Source organism: Geotrypetes seraphini, chromosome 3, assembly GCF_902459505.1.
Source record: "Geotrypetes seraphini chromosome 3, aGeoSer1.1, whole genome shotgun sequence".
NCBI classification, from domain to species: domain Eukaryota; kingdom Metazoa; phylum Chordata; class Amphibia; order Gymnophiona; family Dermophiidae; genus Geotrypetes; species Geotrypetes seraphini.
The window spans coordinates 185,240,828-185,262,705 of NC_047086.1; the positions used below are offsets into that span (position 1 = coordinate 185,240,828).

Sequence of the window (21,878 nt, forward strand, 5' to 3'; positions counted from 1 at the left end):
CACAGTATTCCAGGTGGGGGCCTCACCATGGATCTATACAATGGCATAATGACTTCAGGTTTACGGCTGACGAAACTCCTGCGAATGCAACCTATGATTTGCCTTGCCTTGGATGAAGCTTGCTCCACTTGATTGGCAATCTTCATGTTCTCACTGACGATCACCCCTAAGTCTCATTCTGCTTCAGTTCTTGTTAGGATCTCGCCATTAAGGGTGTAAGTCTTGCATGGATTTTGGCTGCCCAGGTGCATGATTTTGCATTTCATGGCATTGAAGCTGAGTTGCCAGGACCTAGACCAGCGCTCCAGTAGGAGTAGGTCGTGCATCATGTTGTCGGACATTGAATTTATGTCTGTTGTGCTTTTGCCCACTACGTTGCTTAGTTTGGCATCATCGGCGAATAATGTTATTTTACCTCGCAGCCCTTCTGCCAAGTCTCTTATAAAGATGTTGAATAGGATCGGGCCCAGGACCAAACCCTGCGGCACTCCACTGATTACCTCCGTCATTTCGGAGGGGGTGCCGTTCACCACTACTCTCTGAAGCCTACCTCCAAGCCAGTTCCCAACCCATTTCGTCAATGTGTCGCCCAATCCTATAGAACTCATCTTGCTCAGCAACCTGCGGTGTGGTACGCTATCGAATGCTTTACTGAAATCCAGGTATACGATGTCCAGGGACTCCCCAACATCCAGCTTCCTCATCACCCAGTCAAAGAAGCTGATCAGGTTGGATTGGCAGGATCTCCCCTTAGTAAATCCATGTTGACGGGGATCCCGTAGATTCTCCTCGTTCAGGATCGTATCCAATTGGCGTTTGATTAGAGTTTCCATTAGTTTGCACACTATTGATGTGAGACTCAACGGTCTGTAGTTTGCTAGCGCCGGTGTATAAATCCCGCCTGGTCTACATGGATAAGCTGGGACAAGACAAGCCAACCGCAGAGCCAACACCTTTGCTATAATCTTAACATCTATGTTTAAAAGGGAGATACGTCTATAAGCTGCACAATTCGTCGTCTCCTTCCCCGGCTTGGGCAAGACAGTAATACCTGTATCACCCATAGACTCCGAAAGCAGCTACCAGTTCGAACACCATTTGCTACTCTAGCCAACAAAGCTCCCAGGGTGTCCTGAAACATTTTGTAAAACAGACCAGAGAACCTGTACAGCCCAGGCATCTTTCCAGGTTTTAAGCCTCTGATCACCCCTCTCACATCAGACTCAGAAAATGGCTCCTCCAATCTATCATATTCCATCTGGGACACCCTGGGTAGAGGCAATCCATCCAAAAAATCACCCAGATGTTCCCCCAAGGGTCTAGTAACCCCTTTTATACAAATCACTATAATAAGTCAAGAAACGGGTCTATATATCGGAATCCGTGTGAGATACCCTCCCACCACTCCCCTTAATTTCCTGAATCATATGTACTGATCTACATTTGCGCAGGAATCTTGCCAACTAAGCTCCAGATTTATTTCCATATTCAAAAAGACTGTTTCAATCTGGCTTTCATGAAAGCAACATCCTCCAACTGGAATTGCTGTAATTCCTGAAAAATATCCTTCAATTTACCTTCAACTTCTGGATCCAACGTGTCCTTATGATATAACTCCAAGCGCAACAACTCTTCCCGCAAATATAAGGTCTGTTCCCCCCTACGTCTCTTTTTCCTCGCTCCCCATTTAATCAAAATCCCACACACAACTGCCTTCAGGGCATCCCAAAGAATCCCATCTCCTCTGTATCATTCTCAACCAAATAGCGGTGAATAGTAAATTGAACCTCTTCCAGCACATTGGGATTCCCCATCAACAATTCATTTAGTCTCCAAAATGTACGCCCTTTCTGTTTACCAAACCCCTTCCAAGCCACCCAAACTGGAGCATGGATCAGATATCTGGATAGCCTCAATTTCCACCTCCCCCCATCTCCCCTCCACAAATTCCTATGAGCCCATATACTGTCCAATCTAGTATAACTTCTGGTAGCATGAGAATAAAAAGTATAGTTCTGCTGAGTAGTGTTCTCCAACAGTCAGAAAGATTCAGTTAGACATTAAATCCAAAAAAGCTTTCCTGTAAGACTTAGCATATCCTGACCCTCCCCCCTTTCCCCCCCCCCCCCCCGGAATGATCCAAAAGAGCGGTAGGGGTCAGATTAAAATCACCCCCCACAAAAATGACTCCCCTCACAAATTCCAACAGAGGCACCACCAAAGAATGATAATAGGCTGCCTGTTTAGAATTGGGACCATAAATGTTGACAATGGTAAGATTACCCCTGATAAGAGCCCTTTGTAGCCAAACATCTACCTTCCTTATCCTGGTATTCCCCGTCAATTCCCAGCCCCACACCTTTACGAATTAAAATTGCCAGCCCTCCCTTTTTTCCACTCCCCCCCCCCCCCCTTCCTGATGTGTAAATACCCAGTCAAAACCAGGGTGACTCAACAAATGTGCATCCCTACCCCTCAAATGTCTCTTGCAACAAAGCTGCAGGTGCAACACTTCTTTCAACACAATACTACGCTTCCCCAGGCTATTGAGGCCATTCACATTCCAAGAACCCAACTTAAAGGCAACTACAAAGTTAACATTAGTGGATCCCCCCTCTCCTCTACCCCCCTCCTCCCCCAGCCAATACTGGCCTTGATCTTCCATGACCAGTCATACCGGTAAGAAATGCAGTACATACCCAACTGCTCCCCATACTCTCGGACACCCATCACATACTCCCTCTCCCACCCCTCATATCACGCAGAACCAAAACCCAGTCGCATCCACAAAGACTTAGAAAAAAGTCCACTAGCCTGGCCTGGGATCAACAGGCCGGAACCAACTGTAAAGTCCAAATATGTAACTCCAAGGCTTCTCTCTTCGGGTAGCATTTGACGTGGAGGACTCCTGTTCCGGCCCAGGAATATTACGACACCCTAATTCCTGCAGCACCTTCCATGCTTCCTTCACCGTATGCACCTTCCGCGCTGTCCCGTTGATAGTAAGCTAAATACCAAATGGAAACGGCCAACAATATCTTTTGGCCCTCAGCAGTCGGGTCACATCATGAAAGGCTTGTCTCTTCTGAAGTGTGGCCCAAGCCAAGTCTTGAAAAATGCCTACTCTGATCCCCTTCCATCACCATTCCGGGGACCCCCGCACCTTGGCCATAATGCGCTCCTTGGTTCCATACCGCACATTTGCCCCTCTCGGGGTTTCCATGCTGCGATGCGCCCTTTCTCTGTATCCCAATAACGATCCACAAAGGTCCCGCACCACAGCCACACAATCCCGATACTCCTCCATTTCCGGGATGCCCTTAAAACAAATGTTGCACCTCTGGGATCTATTTTCCAGATCTTCAACATGCGCTTGTAATTCCTTAAGTAAAGAATCGTGGGAGTTCACAGACAATTTTTGTTCCACCACCTCCACAGCCAGCTTTGCCACATGATCCTTGGAGGCTGCCATGCAGGTGCCCCAACTCCCGCACCTCTGCCTTGATCTCCGCCAGTTCCGATTTTAATATCTTGGCGAACCCCCAACATCTCTTGTCGAAGCTCCTGAAACCATGGGGGCACTGCAGATATGGAAGCCAAAGCACTATCTCCCACCACCACTGCTTGTCCTTCCTCTTCCATCCCTGATAAGGCAGGCATCGGTGGTTTATTTTTATCAGCCGAACTAGGCCCAGGCGCCAAATCAACTTTATCACCCGTCTCCGTTGGGAAGCAGAATTTCTCCTAACTTTTTTTGCATGGCCATCATCCGAAACCACTAACACACCCAAACAGCTCGCTCCCAATTCACAAGGGTGATGAGAGCTCCAAAAACTATCAATTTATTGAGCAGCTACACGGAGAGCTCAAATTATGCAGCCATATCGGGTCGTGATGTCACTTCAGTATCGGTTTTAATGTATTTAAACTAAAAATCCATCTGGCTTCGTGCTGGAGTAACTTTTTCTGACAGTCATCCCCCTCATGTTTTGCTTCTCTGTCAATGCATAGACATCCAAGATGTTTAAATTCATGTTTGAACTCTATGCAGTGCTCGAATAAAGGTGCACATCAGATTCAACATTTTCTAACCTGCAATACTGATTGCATTATGTAGTTATTTGTCCCTGTGCTAAACTCTATGTAGGCAGGTCCATCCGTCCATTTAAAATTAGGATGAGTGAGCACAAGTCCAATTTAAAATTTAAAAAAGTGCACCTTTAGTAGAGCACTGCGTAGAGTTCAAGCATAAGTTTATAAACATCTCAGATGTCTATGCATTGACAGAAAAGCAAAATATGAGGGGGGGAGTTGTGACAGTCGGAAAAAGTTACTCCAGCGTACAGAATGACACGGTGGCTGTTACCTGCGGCTAGCCACGGGTAACCCGCCAAAACGGGGGAGGGAAAAGAGGTGGCTGTTGTGGGTACGGAGAGAAGGCCATTTACTGCCCCATGGAACGGTGAATTGGCCTTGTCTCCGCAGTGAAGGGAGGGAACATGTGCGGTCACTGATCGCGCTCCCTCCATACTGATAGCTGCTGCCGCCGCCCAAGCATCTCCCTCCCTCCATATCGCTGCTGCCTGAGCCTGATCGCCACCACATGATCTCCCTCCCTGCTCCTTACTTTCGCAGCAAACAGTTTCTGTAAAAGTGCTTCCTACCAGCAGCCGGAGTGTTGAAATAGTTTGTGGCTGCCGTAAAGGTCATCTCTGACGCAACCGGAAGTTGCATCAGAGACTACCTTTCCTGCAGCCACACGCGATTTCAACGCTCCGGCTGCTGGAAGGAAACACACTTAAAAATTGCCTGCCTCGAAGGTAAGGGGCAGGGAAAGAGGAAAGGTGGGCTGGAGAGGAACAGATGCTGAAGGGAACTGGCAAAGGTGGTGGGCTAGAGAGGAACAGACGCTGAAGGGAACTGGGGAAGGTGAGTTGATTAGGAGGGCCAGTATTTGGTTGATATCCTCAGCAGTGAGCCAAAGGAGGAGTAGAATGTTGAGCAAGAGTAGGAGAGACAATGGCAATGCAGGAGAGATGCAGTCACAGGATTGGGAGGATTGAATTAGGGAGAAACTATTGAAGTTTAGAGCTGTGAAGAAGGTAGGCGATAGGAGGGATGGTAAGGTGGTGAATTAAAAAAAAAGTGGTTAATGTGGACTTGAGGAATGCACTGGTTTACGCTGGAGGGGGAGATGGGTAAGGTCAGTAACGAGAAGTATAATGGAGCCATAGACTAGGAGAGGGGGAAACAATAACCTGGGATGAGGTTGATCTAGGTGGGACTGGGGAAGAGTGTGCTGGTGGATTGTAAGGTCTGTTTGGTGAGGATGTGGTCAGGTTAGTTTAAAATTAGCAGTAAAAAGGGAAAGGGGGATAGGAAATGGGACTTTGCATTCTTATGGTTACATAATCAAAGTGGTAGGCAGTGGAGGATTACGTGACTTGCTCAGTCACAAGGAGCAGTGCTGGGATTTGATCCCACACTTCTAGGTACAGAGGTACACCTCTGGCATTTCAAACTCCTGCGCAGGAAAGATACTTAGCAAAAGTATTGACAGTGCCTAATAGATGGCATGGCAACCATTGTTATAGGCTCAGTAAGTTTTGAGAATCCAGCCCTTGTTCTTTTGAACAGCCTGCAATCTTAACAATAGGTAATTTTTAATCTTGGTAGTTGTCCACTTGTGTGCCTGGCTTTGTCCTGCTTTTTAGGTGGAAAATGTGTTGCTCATCTGAAACAGGCGAGTTTATTTTCCCATAAGTGACTTCAGATATACAGTTACCTGAATCTTGAGCTGAGGAGACCACTGTGTTCTGGAAGGTCTGCACATGTTCAGAACTTTTTAAGCTCTGAGTTCTAGAAGAGCAATTTGTGTCCCATTAGTGTTGTATTCTGCTGTCAAGAGTACTTCTCTGTGTTTTTTCTTTTATAGTAAGTGTTTTGAAAACAGTTTAGAAATACTTGGGCCAGTAACTTTTTGATTGTGAAGTGTTAATGAATGCTGTGCATAGTTAATTTATTCTGGCTTCTTCATGGGGATTCCTAGAATCACATCTCATTCCATGTTCTGAGGATAATGGCTACATTTTAGAGCACTAAAGTGAGCATAGACAGAACACCCTAAGTTGTGGGCTCTTGTATCCAGTAGAAGCAGGATTGATGTTTTTGTGGAGTCTGAAGTTAAAATGGTGGACGCTTGGCAATGTGGATAAGTCTCCCAGTTCCCTTACCTTGTGTTCCTGCTCCTTCACTGGGTGGGCCTTTCTGCAGCTGGGGGAATGGGAGATAGGCCCAACAGCCTACTTGTGGCTTTGCCCACACTTGCTGACAACAGCTATCTTGCACATAAAGTGGCGTGCTTTGGTTATTTATAATTTATTTATATACAGTCATGCCAGTTCACCATGTATATAAAAATAGACATTCCTTTGCTTTAATATACTGTAGTCCTTTTTTTCAGGGGGACAGTGTGGGCTCATTGATTTTAGTTTTAGGTTGTTGATGCTGGGCAAACAGGAACAGATTGTAAGTGGATCAGTTATGCAAATTAGGATGCACAGGATGCTGTTCAGTTGCAGCTTAAGCATCTGTAAAAGAGCTTTGTAGTATTTCTGGTGTAATGTTCAGTTCTTATAAAAAAGACTCGTTTTTGTAGCTTTGAATGGTCTAATGGTTCAGTTTTGTCATATACTGTGCCAGCTATGCTTCCAGGGCTCCTATCTAGGATCAGAAATTATACCCGTTTAAACTTTTTTTTGTTTTCTTCTTCCTTTTTATTTTCAGTCTCCTCCAAAGGGTGTGACCATACCTTACCGACCCAAACCATCCAGCTCTCCAGTTATTTTTGCAGGTGGTCAGGTAAGACCCTTTTCTCTGTAGGTGGCCGATGTGGGTAGTACAGCCTGAGAAAGCAGAGCTCTCTAGACATGCTTCCATTATGCCTGCTAATCTGGAATTAGCTTGTGGTGGTGCTGCTGCAGTTATAAGTAGAGGGCGTATTGGAAGGCATCCTGTTTCCAGGTAAAGAAATAGAACATCTGGCTGGTCCCCAAAGATATTGAACCATCTGGTATAGCCCAGTATTCAAGGCAGAGTTGACAGCAGTATCTACAACTATTCTTCTCTGATATTCCGGAGGTACCAATGGTAACTTTAATACTGTAGGAGATGGGTATTAAGTCTTGACCTTCAGGCATTTCACAAATCATAATAATGATCTTCAGAATCTTAAATTCATGGTGAACATCTTGAAAACCTGCTGTTCAAGTGGGTTTTGAATTTTACTACATGCCTATATTGCATAAATTTGCATACTAATGAGTCTCTTAAATTTGACAGTGATTGTTGGAGCCAAACTGAATTTATGAAACCACACTTTGTGCCATGAGCTCAGCCTTGGTTTTTGTGTTCTTTTAAGTTCTCATTTGGCAGTACAAGAACGACCAAGGAATTTATCAGCAATATGGGGACTGTATTTCAGTGTTGCAACTACCATTATGAAATTCAAATCTAGCATATCACTCTGAGCAGCTGTAAGACAGCCCCTATCCTTCAGTTCTGATATGACAGTCTAAACATTTGCTCAGTGGAGAGGGTCCTCTTATTTAACAATGCAATTATACGTAACATAGCCTGGTTGGGGGAAACATAGCATCATGCAATCTTACATGATTTAAAAATACAAAGCCATCCATCATATTATCCTTTTATCAAGTTCTTAAATTTGCTGTGGCTTAACTTTGTGACTGAAGAAAGATCAGTTCCCTTATCTTAGAAAGTGAAACCAGCCTCTCCTTAAACTTGTGACCTAAAAATCCCCTCTTTCTGGTGTCTTTGGGAAGGGTGATGTAGTTTACCAGCATCCCAGGTAGAAATGGGGCTCTTAAGGTGCTTGGTATAGTGACTGGCCTACAGATTCAGGGGTTGTAAGCTTTTGCTATTCTGAGAGTTGGAAGGGTATTTGAAGAGATGCTTTCCATCACAGTCCAGAGATCTGTTTCAGACTAAAGCAAAGACTTGTAAAACATTTGCCTTCCCCCCCCCTCGGTGTGCTTTTGGTGCAGTTACAGCCCTGTTCAATACAAGGAATCTAATAATATCCCTAGAAAGATCTTATCCTCCAGATGCCCTTCCACAGATGGCAGACCTCACGAACTTGTATGACTCTTTTTTTGTACGAGACCTGGTATCCCAGTGCCAGTCTACTTTAGCGAAGTGGTGGCTGGCTGTAATAGAAATTGTTAACCTGAATCTCAAATAGAGCCAAGAGTATTGGCATCTTAGACATACTGTTGATCCACATGATTTAGTGCTAGGCATTGCAATAGAAGCTTCTGTTTTATGCATTAAAGCAACAATATGTCTAGGAAATGCCAATACTCTTAGATCTGAGTTAGATCAGAAAAATCATATTAGTAAGTCTTCCAAAATAATCTATCAATTGTAAAATGTGTGATGGGAGTTGTGAAAGGGCTCAACTCTTTAACCTGTTAACTAAAATAAATCTGTGACCTAATTGCTATTTAGCTTTTTCCCTTCCCATTATGTTGCTGTAATTTTTATTCACTTAGGTGGAGAAAGTGTTGGTGGCTTTTTGGGAATTTCACATAGAAAGGGGTACACAGCAATACTTAAACCTTCTCCTCCTTCCCCCTTAAAACTTTGTAGGGGAGGCATCTATAATTTATCATTCTGCCATATGGTAAATACAGCCCAGATACCGTAGGATAAGTGTCTCTAAATAGAGCAAGCACTATTACCATATTATATCTGTTAGATCAACTATTAACCTTTTTCTGTTTACTTTAATTTCATGAGGCTTAAAAGTTTTAGCGATTGTTGCCTTATGTCAGGGTGCTGTTCAAGAAAATACATAGGATGTTTTGAATCTGCCATGACCTTAGATACCTGAGGCAACAGAAGAATTTACCAAGTTCATAGTGACAAGAATAGTACTTTGAACTTAGATCGCCCAGTTCTAGCATGTTCTAATCAGGCCTCACCCCCGTTACATGGAAATTTTTTTTTAGAAAGATTCCACTACATAGGAAAGATTGAACTACATAGGAAAGGTTACCTGCAGCTTGTCCACTTGTGGACAAATTGGCAACTAAACATTACTACTTAATGTATCTTCTCAGAATATGGATACACATATATAAGGGGCATGGCCAAGCTACATCACGGTTAACACTATGGACCCAGAACACAATTGTCTAACCAGGCTTTGCTGGCCTGTCATAGCTTCAAAGTCTTTGCTGATGGCATTTGGAAGATATGGCCTTGGAGTTACAACATAAGCATATAAATGGGGGAAGCTTTTCGCTCGCGGGGTTGGCCTTGGGCATCTAACATGGTTGTACCTATAGCAGTAATGGTGCTTCTGCTGTCCTAGTTCTACTGCTGCTACAGTTCACTAATCGGGTGTCTGAACTATGCAGTCTTGTATCTGCGGAGCTGATCAGTGAAAACAACAGCACAAACCAAAAAACAACATTTGGCTGTTAGGAGATGGAACAGGGTGCAGAGAGGGTAGATTGTGGGGAGGGGTGCATCTGGAGGGAGAGGGGGAGTTCTGTGAGTTAAACTCTGATCAAGTCATACCTGAGCCCAGAGGCTGGAAGAGAAAATAGGATGTGAAAAAAACTTTTCCAAATACTACATGGTCACAAGCTGCTACATTAAGTTCTGGGTAAGTGTCCATGAACTTGTATTCAAGGAGGGAGTGCCAGATTTCTGGTACAAATCTGGGAGGGAGCTTTTGTCCAGTTGTAGTGTCCTTACTTGGCTGCCCTTTATGTCTCCAGAGGGGGACACCCAACTGAACATATACCAGATTTGAACAGTTCCTTCATTTCTGGCTTAAAACACACTGGTTCACTTAAGTCACTTCTCCTGAATGCATATGAAGATATGTTTTGGAAGGTCATTGAGACTTGTACCTGCAGTAAGGCAGATTTCCTCCTTTCCAGTTAAGGAGCAGATCTCATTGCAATTGCTCAAGGGTAATTTTATTTTTTTTCCCTGTTGTCTAAAACTTATATCACCTGTCACACATTCCTGTTCTAGGTGTTTCTTGCTGTTGAGGGGGATGGGAGTAATATGGGTGGGCCATGCCCTTCCAATTTGGAGTCGGGCTCACCCAGTCTGTGATGGCAGTAGCACAAGCAAATAAGGAGGTGCTGTTGCCATTTACATTGCCTTGTGCCTGCTCATTAAACACAAAGTCCCACTCAAATCATTTTTTATTATGCCACTGCTTGCTGTATCATCTGTTATGCAGAAGGAAGAGCTGTTTAGTCATCTTTCTGATAGCACATGTTTAACTAATACGTCTTTCATTCCCCCTGAGTATCTAGGTGTTCATGGATCCAAAATGACTACTTTTTCTCCTGTGGCCCCCATTTGACAGAAGGGTATACAGATTATCTACCCCATCCCTTCCCTCCTCCCCCCCTCCCAACAAAAAAACAACCCTAAAATGAGCAGAGGAGCAAGTTTTCAGTTTCTTGAAGGAATGGCTTCAATTTCCTCAGCTTGTGCCTTCCAATTAGGATTCTTCAGTTTTCTGATCAGGTTTTTTTCAGCTTATCCACAGCCGCAGGGAGAAGATCGCATAAGTCGCAGGTTCAGGGTTTCAGGTAATACTTTTCATCTGATTTAGTATTGGTAGTGAGTGTAGAAAGGAGTGAGCGAGCATAAGTGACTCACTTTGGATCCATGGACGCCAGGTTGCCTGGGGAGGACAGGGGCGCTTGGCCTCACATGGTGTCTGAGAGAGATGACTGAATGTGCCTTTTCGCTTTGTTTAACAGATGTCCCGGCAAGCTGGAGGACACGCATGTGAGCCGGACCTGTGGGAGGGACGGAGGTCTCACACAGGCGCTGGCTCCCTAGATGCTATGGATGTTCATGGGGTAGGTCCCACCAAATTTAATCACCTTTTACAAGAGTTGCATATAAATGTTAGATACCTAGAGTAATTCAAAATTTAAATCTGTACCTAACCTAATCTCTTCTGATCTGGGTTCTCTAGCAAAAAGTATAATCCCTAGGTCATGTCTACACATCTCTCCCTTCCACTACTGCAATTCCTAGTTCTCTGTAAACCGTTGGGGTTGGAGTTCTAACATAACATAATTTTATTCTTCTATACCGCCACAATCAAATGATTTCTAGGCGGTTTACACAGAAAAGAGCTGGACAATCGGCGAAGTACAAATAATTAAAAATACAACATTTCCTATATATACACAATATAAAATTTGTTATCAATGAAACTTCAATTAGGAGATGAATTTATCAAACAGTACAGTATTTATTTCTTTTTGAAATATGCCATAAGACAGCATGGCTCCACTAATATAACTACCCAACCAGGACTGCTGCTTACTTGCTTGAAATGCAAGAGTCCTACCCAACTTATTATCATTGGATTTATTTTTTGTTTCTGAAAGACTTGTGGAAATACACTTAAGCTCTTCATAGAACAGATTTTAATTTCTGCTGAAAGTGGAATTGGCTGTATGACATGTCTGACCACATTTTTCATGGTCCACAATAGTGTAAGTGATCTGATGCATTTTATATTAAAACTACTTTGATGCAACTTCATTTTCACTTGCCTCAGAATCAAGCAAGCCAAAATAAGAGTTAATGGGTCAGTGAACTGTTAATTGAAAACAGGAATTCTTATCCATACCAGGCCAGGGATTTTGTTGTCCTTTAAAAGAAAGAGTTCAGTGATAGTTTATCACCTGAGAAAATCACTTTAGAAAGAATTGCAGGCATGTCTTGTAGAAGTCAAATCTTTGGAACAGCAGTACAAAAGTGTCAAGATTTTTTTTACACACAGTTTAAGTTAAATATGCCACATGCCCTACATATATTAAAGAAACCATTTTCAACTATCTTCAGCCATAGTTCCATGTGGCTGATCCTGAACTTAAGCCAGTATTTGTAGAACACAAGATGCCAATTTCCAGTGGAATTCTGAAGTTATAAAACCTGATATCATGTCTACCACCTTCCTAAAAAAGCCACAACCTGTTATGTTAATGACATTACTGTAGAACAATCCCTGTCCTACAGATTGGGTAGCTATTAACTCGATTTCGCACAGAATGAAGACTAACAGCAACATGCCACAGCTATAGGATTCTGAATAGAAACTGTCATTGAAACCCATCAGTGATTAAAATTCACACTCAACTATACTGCGTCCAGGTAGCACTGCAGCACTTTTTTAGTTGTACATTACAGCTTCATTCCATACTTTATACTTGACCCAAAAGAACAGTTTCTGAAATTCTTAACCAAGCACTGGCATCCTGGCAAAGTTAAAGGCATAGGCAGGACAAATGCAGTTCTTTAATATATGTAGGGCATGTGGCATATTTAACTTAAACTGTGTGTAAAAAAAATCTTGACACTTTTGTACTGCTGTTCCAAAGATTTGACTTCTACAAGACATGCCTGCAATTCTTTCTAAAGTGATTTTCTCAGGTGATAAACTATCACTGAACTCTTTCTTTTAAAGGACAACAACTTTTAAAAACAGTTCCTTCACCAACAGCTACTGCAGAGTTTATCAGTACTCCAGATTTCTTAATTGAAAAATTATGGCATGTAAACCATTTTCAACTATCTTCAGCCATAGTTCCATGTGGCTGATCCTGAACTTAAGCCAGTATTTGTAGAACACAAGATGCCAATTTCCAGTGGAATTCTGAAGTTATAAAACCTGATATCATGTCTACCACCTTCCTAAAAAAGCCACAACCTGTTATGTTAATGACATTACTGTAGAACAATCCCTGTCCTACAGATTGGGTAGCTATTAACTCGATTTCGCACAGAATGAAGACTAACAGCAACATGCCACAGCTATAGGATTCTGAATAGAAACTGTCATTGAAACCCATCAGTGATTAAAATTCACACTCAACTATACTGCGTCCAGGTAGCACTGCAGCACTTTTTTAGTTGTACATTACAGCTTCATTCCATACTTTATACTTGACCCAAAAGAACAGTTTCTGAAATTCTTAACCAAGCACTGGCATCCTGGCAAAGTTAAAGGCATAGGCAGGACAAATGCAGTTACATGCCATAATTTTTCAATTAAGAAATCTGGAGTACTGATAAACTCTGCAGTAGCTGTTGGTGAAGGAACTGTTTTTAAAAGTTGGTGTGCTCACTTAAGTATAGTCTCTCATTGTGGGATATAAATGCTGTTGACTTAAGTGTTTCCAAGTTGGTCCTCTAGTACCCCTTTGCCAGTAAGGTTATCAAGCTATCCACAATGAATATGTATGAAATTGATTTGCATACACTGCCTCCATTGTATGCAAATCTTTTATGGATATCCTGAAAACCTGATTGGCAAGGAGGTATTGAAGGACCAACTTGGCTTAACGAATGGAGTGGGTAGGATTAGACCAGTGTGCTGCTAACTTTTTAAAGCCACGGCACAGAACACAGGGCCACAGCTGGAGGGCATCCGGAAGTGCGTGGATGTCGACGTGATGACATCATGCACCCATGCCATTATCACGTAGATGTCCGTGCCCTGAGACTCCTATTGGCACCAGTGGTGGGGTTCTGGAAAGGGAAAGGTGTGGATAGCAGGAGAGACACCGGTGCTGACTGACTGCCTATAGGATGTGCCTCTCGCCACGGTAAACCCAGCACAGTTTGCGTTATACTGACATAAGGTAACTGCAGAAATTTTACTTTTATAGCAGTTACATATTATATGACAGAGTACTGTTTGAGATGACACCAACTAAATTCTGGTGCTCCAAACTCATAAGTTGAGTGCAGTGGGACTAAGGAACTTACTCCTGGGGGAATGACCTGTTTGGCTTGACTATAATTAGACTTGCAAGAATTTTTCCCTTCCACCCAAAAAAGCAGAGGTAGAATTGGTTTCAAACTTCTGTAATATATGGGGAAAACATGATTAAAATATATGCAAAATGTTGACTGGCCAACCTTTCACATCACAAACATGACTGTCCATGAACTTCTGTAGCTTTTATATGAAAGACTGTTCTATTGCAAATTGCTCTAATAGAATTAATTAAAAACCTCTTTCTGGTGCCTTTGTGGAAAACAAGACTAAAAGTCACATGGGGAAAAAAATCTTGCAAGTAATTTTGGCTAGGCCCAAAGAAAGGAGGTGGAAGGGTTTTGTAGTTTACCAGCATCCCAGGTGGACATAGGGCTCTTAGTTGCTTGGTGTAGTGACATGACTGCAGATTGAGGGGTTGTAAGTTTTTACTATTCTGAGAGTGCTGAGCTTTTGGGTTAATCACATTTGCTGACTCACTTTTTCTTTTCTTTTATAGGCTTATACCATTCAAGGACAGTATGCCATTCCACAGCCAGATGTAGGTATTTTATTTAGATTTAAAAACTTGCCAGTTCTCTAAAAAAGCTACAAGAAAATTCCTTGAAAGTGTCAACCTGTTGAGTATTAATCTTATGACTATGTTCAGAGCTGGGGGGAGGGTGGCTTTGCAATGCCAATTTTACCTGTTCTTGAGCTCTGTTCCCGTTCCATATGTTACAGGGATGACAATTGGGGGCTTCTTTTACAAAGCAGTGCTACTAATTAGTGGCACACTGAATGCGATAAAGCCCATTCAATTCCCATGGTAATATCAATGTGGTGGATTTTTATGGAAAGGGGAGGGGTTTGCTACTTCCCTAACCATGACTTTACACCACATATAAGCTGTATGCTGTCTGCTAATTTAATTTTCTCACATGTCCCATCTATGCTAGTTTCAGGTTTGTATTAAATTTGTCTTAAATTATGTACCTTGAATTTTCACCTTTTAATTCCCAAAAAATGTAATGTTGGGTATATTGGGCAGGGAATAAAGTAGGAACAATTCTCCCAACCCACATAACTTCTCCCAAAAGACAGTTGGCCAGAGCTGCAACAGGTTAAAGCAGACTTCTTTAGCACTCTCCAGACCAGTAGAGGTTAATCTTTACGAATGGGTATATATCCAATCATGACCAGCAGGTGGAGACTGAAAACAAAACTGTGGGACAGTATATAATATACTCCCTTCTCTATTTACATCAGTCTTCTTTCAGTCTCCAGCAGGTGTTGAGTGATCTGTACCCATCTCCCTTGGTAGGGCTGTTGGAATTTGTTTAGGGGGTTTCTAGTCCCTGTTTTTGGCCGGACAGAGCTTGGGCGGGCCCTGTTTGGGGGTCCGTCCGACCTCGGGGGTGTCAAACCCGGCGGGTCTCGAGCGGGGTCCCTCCCCCCACTTCCTCTACCTCCCCACATTTTTTTAGAGGAGCCTTAGCAGTAAGCCTTGCCCCCTAAATCAAGCAAGGCATATTGCTTCGAGAGCCTGTGGAGTCTGTTCTGTAAAAAAAAAAAAAAAAAAATCCTGAGGTAGTGCTGGTCTGGAGGGTTATTTCCCTTTAAGAAAACTGTATTTTACTATATTTTTTCATCTAACCGGCACTTTTTTATAGCTAGGTCGCGTATGGCGCAATTGTGCCCTTCTCCGGGGGAGTGGGACACAATTAGGTCCAGCTGCGAGGCACTCGCGGCCGGACTGAAAATGGTAGTTTGGCCCGGTGAGGTGGTGGAGCTCCGTCGGCAGCGACTGCAGGCGCCCAGAGCTCCCCGCCTATGGTGCCTCGCGAGTCGGCTGGGAGCAGTGGGGAAGCCCGGTCTTCCCCCAACTGCCCACGGAGGGATTCCCCGAAGGATTCTCTCTCAGCTGATTTTTTTTGACAGCTGATGCCGACTTGCCTGTTTTAGCGGCTGGGACTGTTCAGCCTTCTCAGCCGCTACAGGCCATGGAGGGAGCATTATCCCAGGACAAACAGGCAGGTATTCTCACTAGTGGGTGATGTCATCTGACAGAGCCCCGATACGGACATCTTGCAAGCATGTCTTGCTTGAAGAAACTCAGAAGTTTCGAGATGCCTGCACCGCGCATGCGCCAGTGCCTTCCCGCCCGATGGTCCGGGCATGTCTCCTCAGTTCTTTTTCTTCCGCGGAGCTGAGAAGTCTATCTTCAATTTGCGCCCATTGAATCTCTTTTTTTGCCTTCTATTTTGCCGCGGGTTGAGTTCTTTTGGCTCTCCATTTATTTCTTTCTTTGATTTCCGATACTGGGTCGGCCGCGTGGCTGGGGCCCCGCGCCTTCGACCTTGCGGCGGAGCTTTTCCGGCCTATGTCCCGGCCGATTACCGGTTTCAAAAAGTGTAGCAAGTGCCAGCGCACGATTTCGCTCACGGACCCTCCGACGCTGCTTATAGTGTCTGGGACCGGATCACTTCCCGAAATCGTGCCGGCCTTACTCCACTCTGACGGCGAGAGCGTTTAAGCGCCGCTGTCTACTGTGGGAGTCCATGTTCAAGATGGAAGCTTCATCGGATCCTGCAGCTTCGACATCGACCGGGTGCTTCGACTCCTTCAGCGAAGCCCTCTGCCTCCCCGGCTGCTTCGGGCCTCCTGAAACCGGCATCGTTCACACCGGTTTCGGCCCCGGCTTCGGCGCCGGTGCCTTCCTCCGTCTCCTCGGAGCAGGTATCGACCCCTACAGTTCCACCGGTGGTGCTCAAGGTGTCAAGACTGGCAAGCAGAAGCACGCAGCACCGAAGGAGCGCGGAGACCGTGCGGAAGGGCCCCCTTTTGGTGCGGATCCCTCCATATCGGCTTCGTTGCGGTCCCTTCTGGAGGCTCAGTTCGTGAATCTCATGCAGACCATGGGGCCTCGACTGATTGCCACCATCCAGGGTGACCTCCCAGCTTCGGCTTCGAGGGACGGACCACCCCCTCCTCCTCGCCGCACGACCTCGTTGCTCGGCAAGGAGGAGCGGCGAGCGGTGTCCGGGTCCATCGAGACTGTCACGAAGAAGTTGTCTGACCACAAAAAGTCCTTCCAATCTATCCTTCGGCCGAAGCCTAAGCCTCAGCAGTCTCGACCTTCTCGTCCGCCGTTGATTTATCAGAGGCGTTATCAGCCGAGGCAAACTCCACCTGCGAGGCAACCGGCGAAGCGTCAGCCTCCCCAGAAGGGGAAGCCTAAGTCTCAGTCGCCTGCTGTCCCTAAGACCACTCAGCCTTTTTGACTGTCTCGTCGAGGGCATAACCAACCTCGTTCTGCCTCCCCCTGTTTTTCCCATCGGAGGGCGCCTCCATCATTTTTATCATCGCTGGGAGGCCATAACAACCGACCTCTGGGTCCTTACTATCATCAAGGAGGGATACTCTCTTCATTTCCATCGGGTCCCTCCGGACCACCCTCCAAGAGAGTATCCTTCCAACTTGACTCAGACCGCCCTTCTTCTTCAGGAAGCTCAGGCTTTGCTTCGTGCCGTGGAGCCAGTTCCGACGGACCAACTGAACCAGGGGTTTTATTCCCGGTACTTCCTTGTTCCGAAGAAGACGGGCGACCCATTTTGGACCTCAGGGTCCTCAACAAATTCCTAGTCAAAGTGAGGTTTCGCATGCTGACACTTGCTTCTCTCTACCCCCTCCTCGAGCAGAACGACTGGTTATGCTCTCTGGATCTCAAGGAGGCCTACACTCATATTCCCATTCATCCGGCCTCTCGCAAGTTCCTCAGATTTCGGGTGGGACATATCCATCTGCAGTATCGAGTGCTTCCATTCGGCCTGTCTTCATCCCCCAGAGTCTTCACCAAATGTCTGGTGGTGGTGGCTGCGGCCCTCCGGAACCAAGGTCTTCAGGTATTCCCCTACCTCGACGACTGGCTGATCAAGGCTCCCACGGCCTCGGGGGTCCTCTCAGCGACCCTGTCAACGATTCTGTTCCTGCAGAGTTTGGGATTTGAGATCAACTTTCCCAAGTCTCATCTACAGCCGACCCAGTCTCTTCCCTTCATCGGGGCTGTCCTGGATACCGTACGTCTCAAAGCATTCCTTCCTTCTCAGCGCATGGATGCTCTTCTTCATCTCTGCCAGTCTGTGTCTTCTCGCCAGACCATCTCAGCGAGACACATAATGGTCCTCCTGGGCCACATGGCCTCTACAGTTCATGTGACGCCGTTTGCCAGACTCCACCTCAGAATTCCTCAGTGGACCCTGGCATCTCAGTGGACTCAGGTGTCGGATCCGTTGACTCGACACATCTCAGTCACTCCTGCTCTTCGGCAGTCTCTGCTCTGGTGGATGACCTCTTCGAATCTATCCAGAGGTTTGCTGTTTCATTCTCCTCCCCACCAGAAGGTTCTCTCAACCGTTTCCTCGACCTATGCCTGGGGAGCGCATCTGGATGGGCTTCGCACTCAGGGATTCTGGACCTGTGCGGACCGACTCCATCAAATCAATCTTCTGGAGCTCAGAGCCATCTTCAATGCTCTTCAAGCTTTTCAACATCTGCTTCACGACATGGTGGTCCTCATTCGCACCGACAATCAGGTCGCCATGTATTATGTCAACAAGCAAGGGGGCACGGGCTCGGCCTCCCTCTGCCAGGAAGCTCTCGGAGTCTGGGATTGGGCGGTTCGCCACAACACCTTCCTCAAAGCTGTCTACATTCAGGGGAGGGACAATGTCTTGGCGGACACACTGAGTCGTCTTCTCCAGCCTCACAAATGGACACTCCACTCCAAGCCCCTTCATCAGATCTTTGCTCAGTGGGGAACGCCTCAGATAGACCTCTTTGCAGCTCCCCACAATTTCAAGCTGCCTCAGTTTTGCTCCAGGATCTACGCTCCTCATCGCCTCGAGGCAGATGCTTTTCTGCTGGATTGGGGGAATCGCTTTCTGTATGCGTTTCCGCCATTCCCTCTCATTCAAAAGACTCTAGTCAAACTGAAGTCCGAACATGCCACCATGATTCTGATAGCTCCTCGGTGGCCCAGGTAACCTTGTTTCTCCCTTCTACTTCAACTCAGCAGCAGGGAACCGTACCTACTTCCAGTGTTTCCTTCACTGCTTACTCAGCATCAGGGGTCTCTGCTTCATCCCAACCTGCAGTCTCTCCACCTGACAGCTTGGTTCCTCTCAACGTAACTCCGCACCAGTTTTCCCAGGCGGTGAGGGATGTCTTGGAGGCTTCCAGGAAGCCTGCTACTCGTCAATGCTACTCCCAAAAATGGACTAGATTTTCTTCATGGTGTATTTCCAATTCTAAGGAGCCTCAGCGAGCCTCCCTATCCTCTGTTTTGGACTATCTTTTACATCTGTCTCAGTCTGGTCTCAAGTCGACATCTATACGAGTCCACCTGAGTGCTATTGCGGCTTTCCATCAGCCTCTACAAGGGAAACCTCTCTTCTCATCCTGTGGTTTCCAGATTTATGAAAGGACTTTTTCATGTCAATCCTCCTCTCAAACCGCCTCCAGTGGTTTGGGATCTAAATGTTGTCCTTTCTCAGCTTATGAAACCTCCTTTTGATCCTCTGAGCAAGGCTCCACTAAAGTTTCTCACTTGGAAAGTGGTTTTTCTGGTGGCCCTCACATCTGTTCGCAGGGTCAGTGAGCTTCAGGCCTTGGTGGCGGACCCACCTTTCACAGTATTCCATCATGACAAGGTGGTCCTCCGCACTCACCCGAAATTCCTGCCTAAAGTGGCCTCTGAATTTCACCTCAACCAATCCATTGTGCTTCCAGTGTTCTTTCCAAAGCCTCATTCTCATCCTGGAGAATCAGCTCTTCACACTCTGGACTGTAAACGTGCTTTGGCTTTCTACTTGGATCGCACCAAACCACACAGAACTGCTCCTCAACTTTTCGTCTCCTTTGATCCAAACAAGTTGGGACGACCTGTTTCGAAGCACACCATCTCCAACTGGATGGTGGCTTGTATCTCTTTCTGCTATGCCCAGGCTGGATTACCCCTTCCCTGTAAGGTCACAGCACATAGGGTCAGAGCAATGGCAGCCTCTGTAGCCTTCCTCAGATCGACACCGATTGAGGAGATTTGTAGGGCTGCCACTTGGTCCTCGGTTCATACGTTCACCTCTCATTATTGTCTGGATAGTTTCTCCAGACGGGATGGGCAGTTTAGCCAAACTGTTACAAAATTTGTTCTCCTAAGTTGCCAACTCTCCCTCCATCCCATTGAGGTTAGCTTGGAGGTCACCCACTAGTGAGAATACCTGCCTGCTTGTCCTGGGATAAAGCAATGTTACTTACCGTAACAGTTGTTATCCAGGGACAGCAGGCAGCTATTCTCACGTCCCACCCACCTCCCCTGGGTTGGCTTCTCTGCTAGCTACCTGAACTGAGGAGACACGCCCGGACCATCGGGCGGGAAGGCACTGGCGCATGCGCGGTGCGGGCATCTCGAAACTTCTGAGTTTCTTCAAGCAAGACATGCTTGCAAGATGTCCGTATCGGGGCTCTGTCGGATGACATCACCCACTAGTGAGAATAGCTGCCTGCTGTCCCTGGATAACAACTGTTACGGTAAGTAACATTGCTTTTTTGGCGGGAACTTCGCCATTTTCTGTGTCTGGCCCCTCCATTTTGTCTGCAACCTCAGGTGACCTTCCCCCTGTATTGCAAACACAGGGGCAGGTTTCAGCAGGGACCCCTGCTGGGGCAGGGAGTCCCTGGGGTCCCCCAGGGGTTTTTTGTCCCCAATTTAATTTCTTTCTTTGTGCAGGCAATTGGGGGTCCCACGTACACCTGGGGGGTTTCGGGGGTGGTTTCCCTCCGCGTCCCCTATGGTTTTGCCTCCCTCTTTTCGTTTGGCGTCCCCTCTTCCTCCTCCCTCATCCAAGCGCCCGCGGGGGGGCTTGGATTGCGAATTGGTGGTCGGAGAAGCGTGTTGGCATGGTTGAGGACCTGGCTGCTTTGGCGGGCTTCCAGGATCCTCTAGAGGGGACGCCCGCTGGCAGCGGGGCGGCGGGTTTCCCGTCTTCCAGAGCAGATGCGTCCGTGGTGCGCTTTTTATTCAGAGGGATGAGCTTTTAGACCTGATGTAGCAGGTCTCCTTGGTGCTGCATTTTTGAAGTTGCGCCACTGGAGACCCCGCGTATGGGGGCCCCTCTGCTTCAGGGGGTCTGTCCTGTTTCCCGCTCTTTTCCTGTGCGTCAGGATTTTCGGGATTTTGTGTTGGCGCAGTGGCCTACGGGCGCCGTTTCGTTTGGTATGTGCCTTGGCTCATGGGTATCCCATCCCTGAGGGGGATAGGGCTACCTTAATTTCGCCAATGCGGGACGCGGTGGTCTCGGCACTTCCTAAGCGGCATACCGTGCCTGTTATGGACGGTTCTGCTCTTAAGGTCTCTGAGGAGCGTACGTTAGAGACACTTCTTAAGTATAATTTTGATGTCTCTGCCTTGGGGGTCCAGGCGGCTATTTGTGTGGGACTGCTTCTTTCCAGGCTTCCGGTTTTTCCCCGGGGTCGGTTGGCTTAGCGCATGCAGTCTTTTCAGGGGGCCCGTCGGGGGGCTGGGAGTTCCCCCCCCCCCCCCCCCCCCCCCCCCCCGGTTCCCCTGCTGCCCGTCCTGCGCGATGTCTCTTTGCCGGCGCCCCCTTTGGTTCCCGTGGGTGCCCGGCTTCGCAACTTGTTTCCCAAGTGGGCCAAGATCACGTCTGATCAGTGGGTCTTGGTGGTGGTGCGAGGCGGTTATGTACTTGAATTTTGCCCGCTCCCTGCCAGATCATATCTAGCCTCTCCATGTCAGGTGGCATGGGAGACGCTAGCCTTTCGCCAGTCCTTCAGCGCTTGCTAGATCTCAAGGCAGTTGTCCAGTGTCCCCTCAGGACTGCGGTATCGGCTGATACGCCATTTCCTTTATGGGGCCCTAAAGGGAGGGGACCTTTCGGCCCATCCTTGGTTTAAACTGAGGTCAACAGGACTCTCAGAATTCCCTTTTATTCACATGGACACGCTGCAGTCTGTCCTTTTGGCGGTT

At 46.5% G+C, this 21,878-nt stretch overlaps 1 protein-coding gene across 5 annotated transcripts in view; it reads left to right on the forward strand.

The window, feature by feature from the left end:
• PCBP2 (poly(rC) binding protein 2) overlaps positions 1-21,878 on the forward strand; it is a 182,214-nt gene that overhangs the window by 81,433 nt on the left and 78,903 nt on the right. For 3 of the 5 annotated variants that reach the window (XM_033938356.1, XM_033938359.1, XM_033938358.1), the window contains exons 8-10: positions 6,787-6,861; positions 10,818-10,919; positions 14,355-14,396. In XM_033938356.1, the coding sequence (XP_033794247.1) occupies positions 6,787-6,861; positions 10,818-10,919; positions 14,355-14,396 (219 nt within the window). The remainder of the gene's footprint in view (positions 1-6,786; positions 6,862-10,817; positions 10,920-14,354; positions 14,397-21,878) is intronic. The other 2 variants (XM_033938357.1, XM_033938360.1) reach the window with 1 other exon arrangement.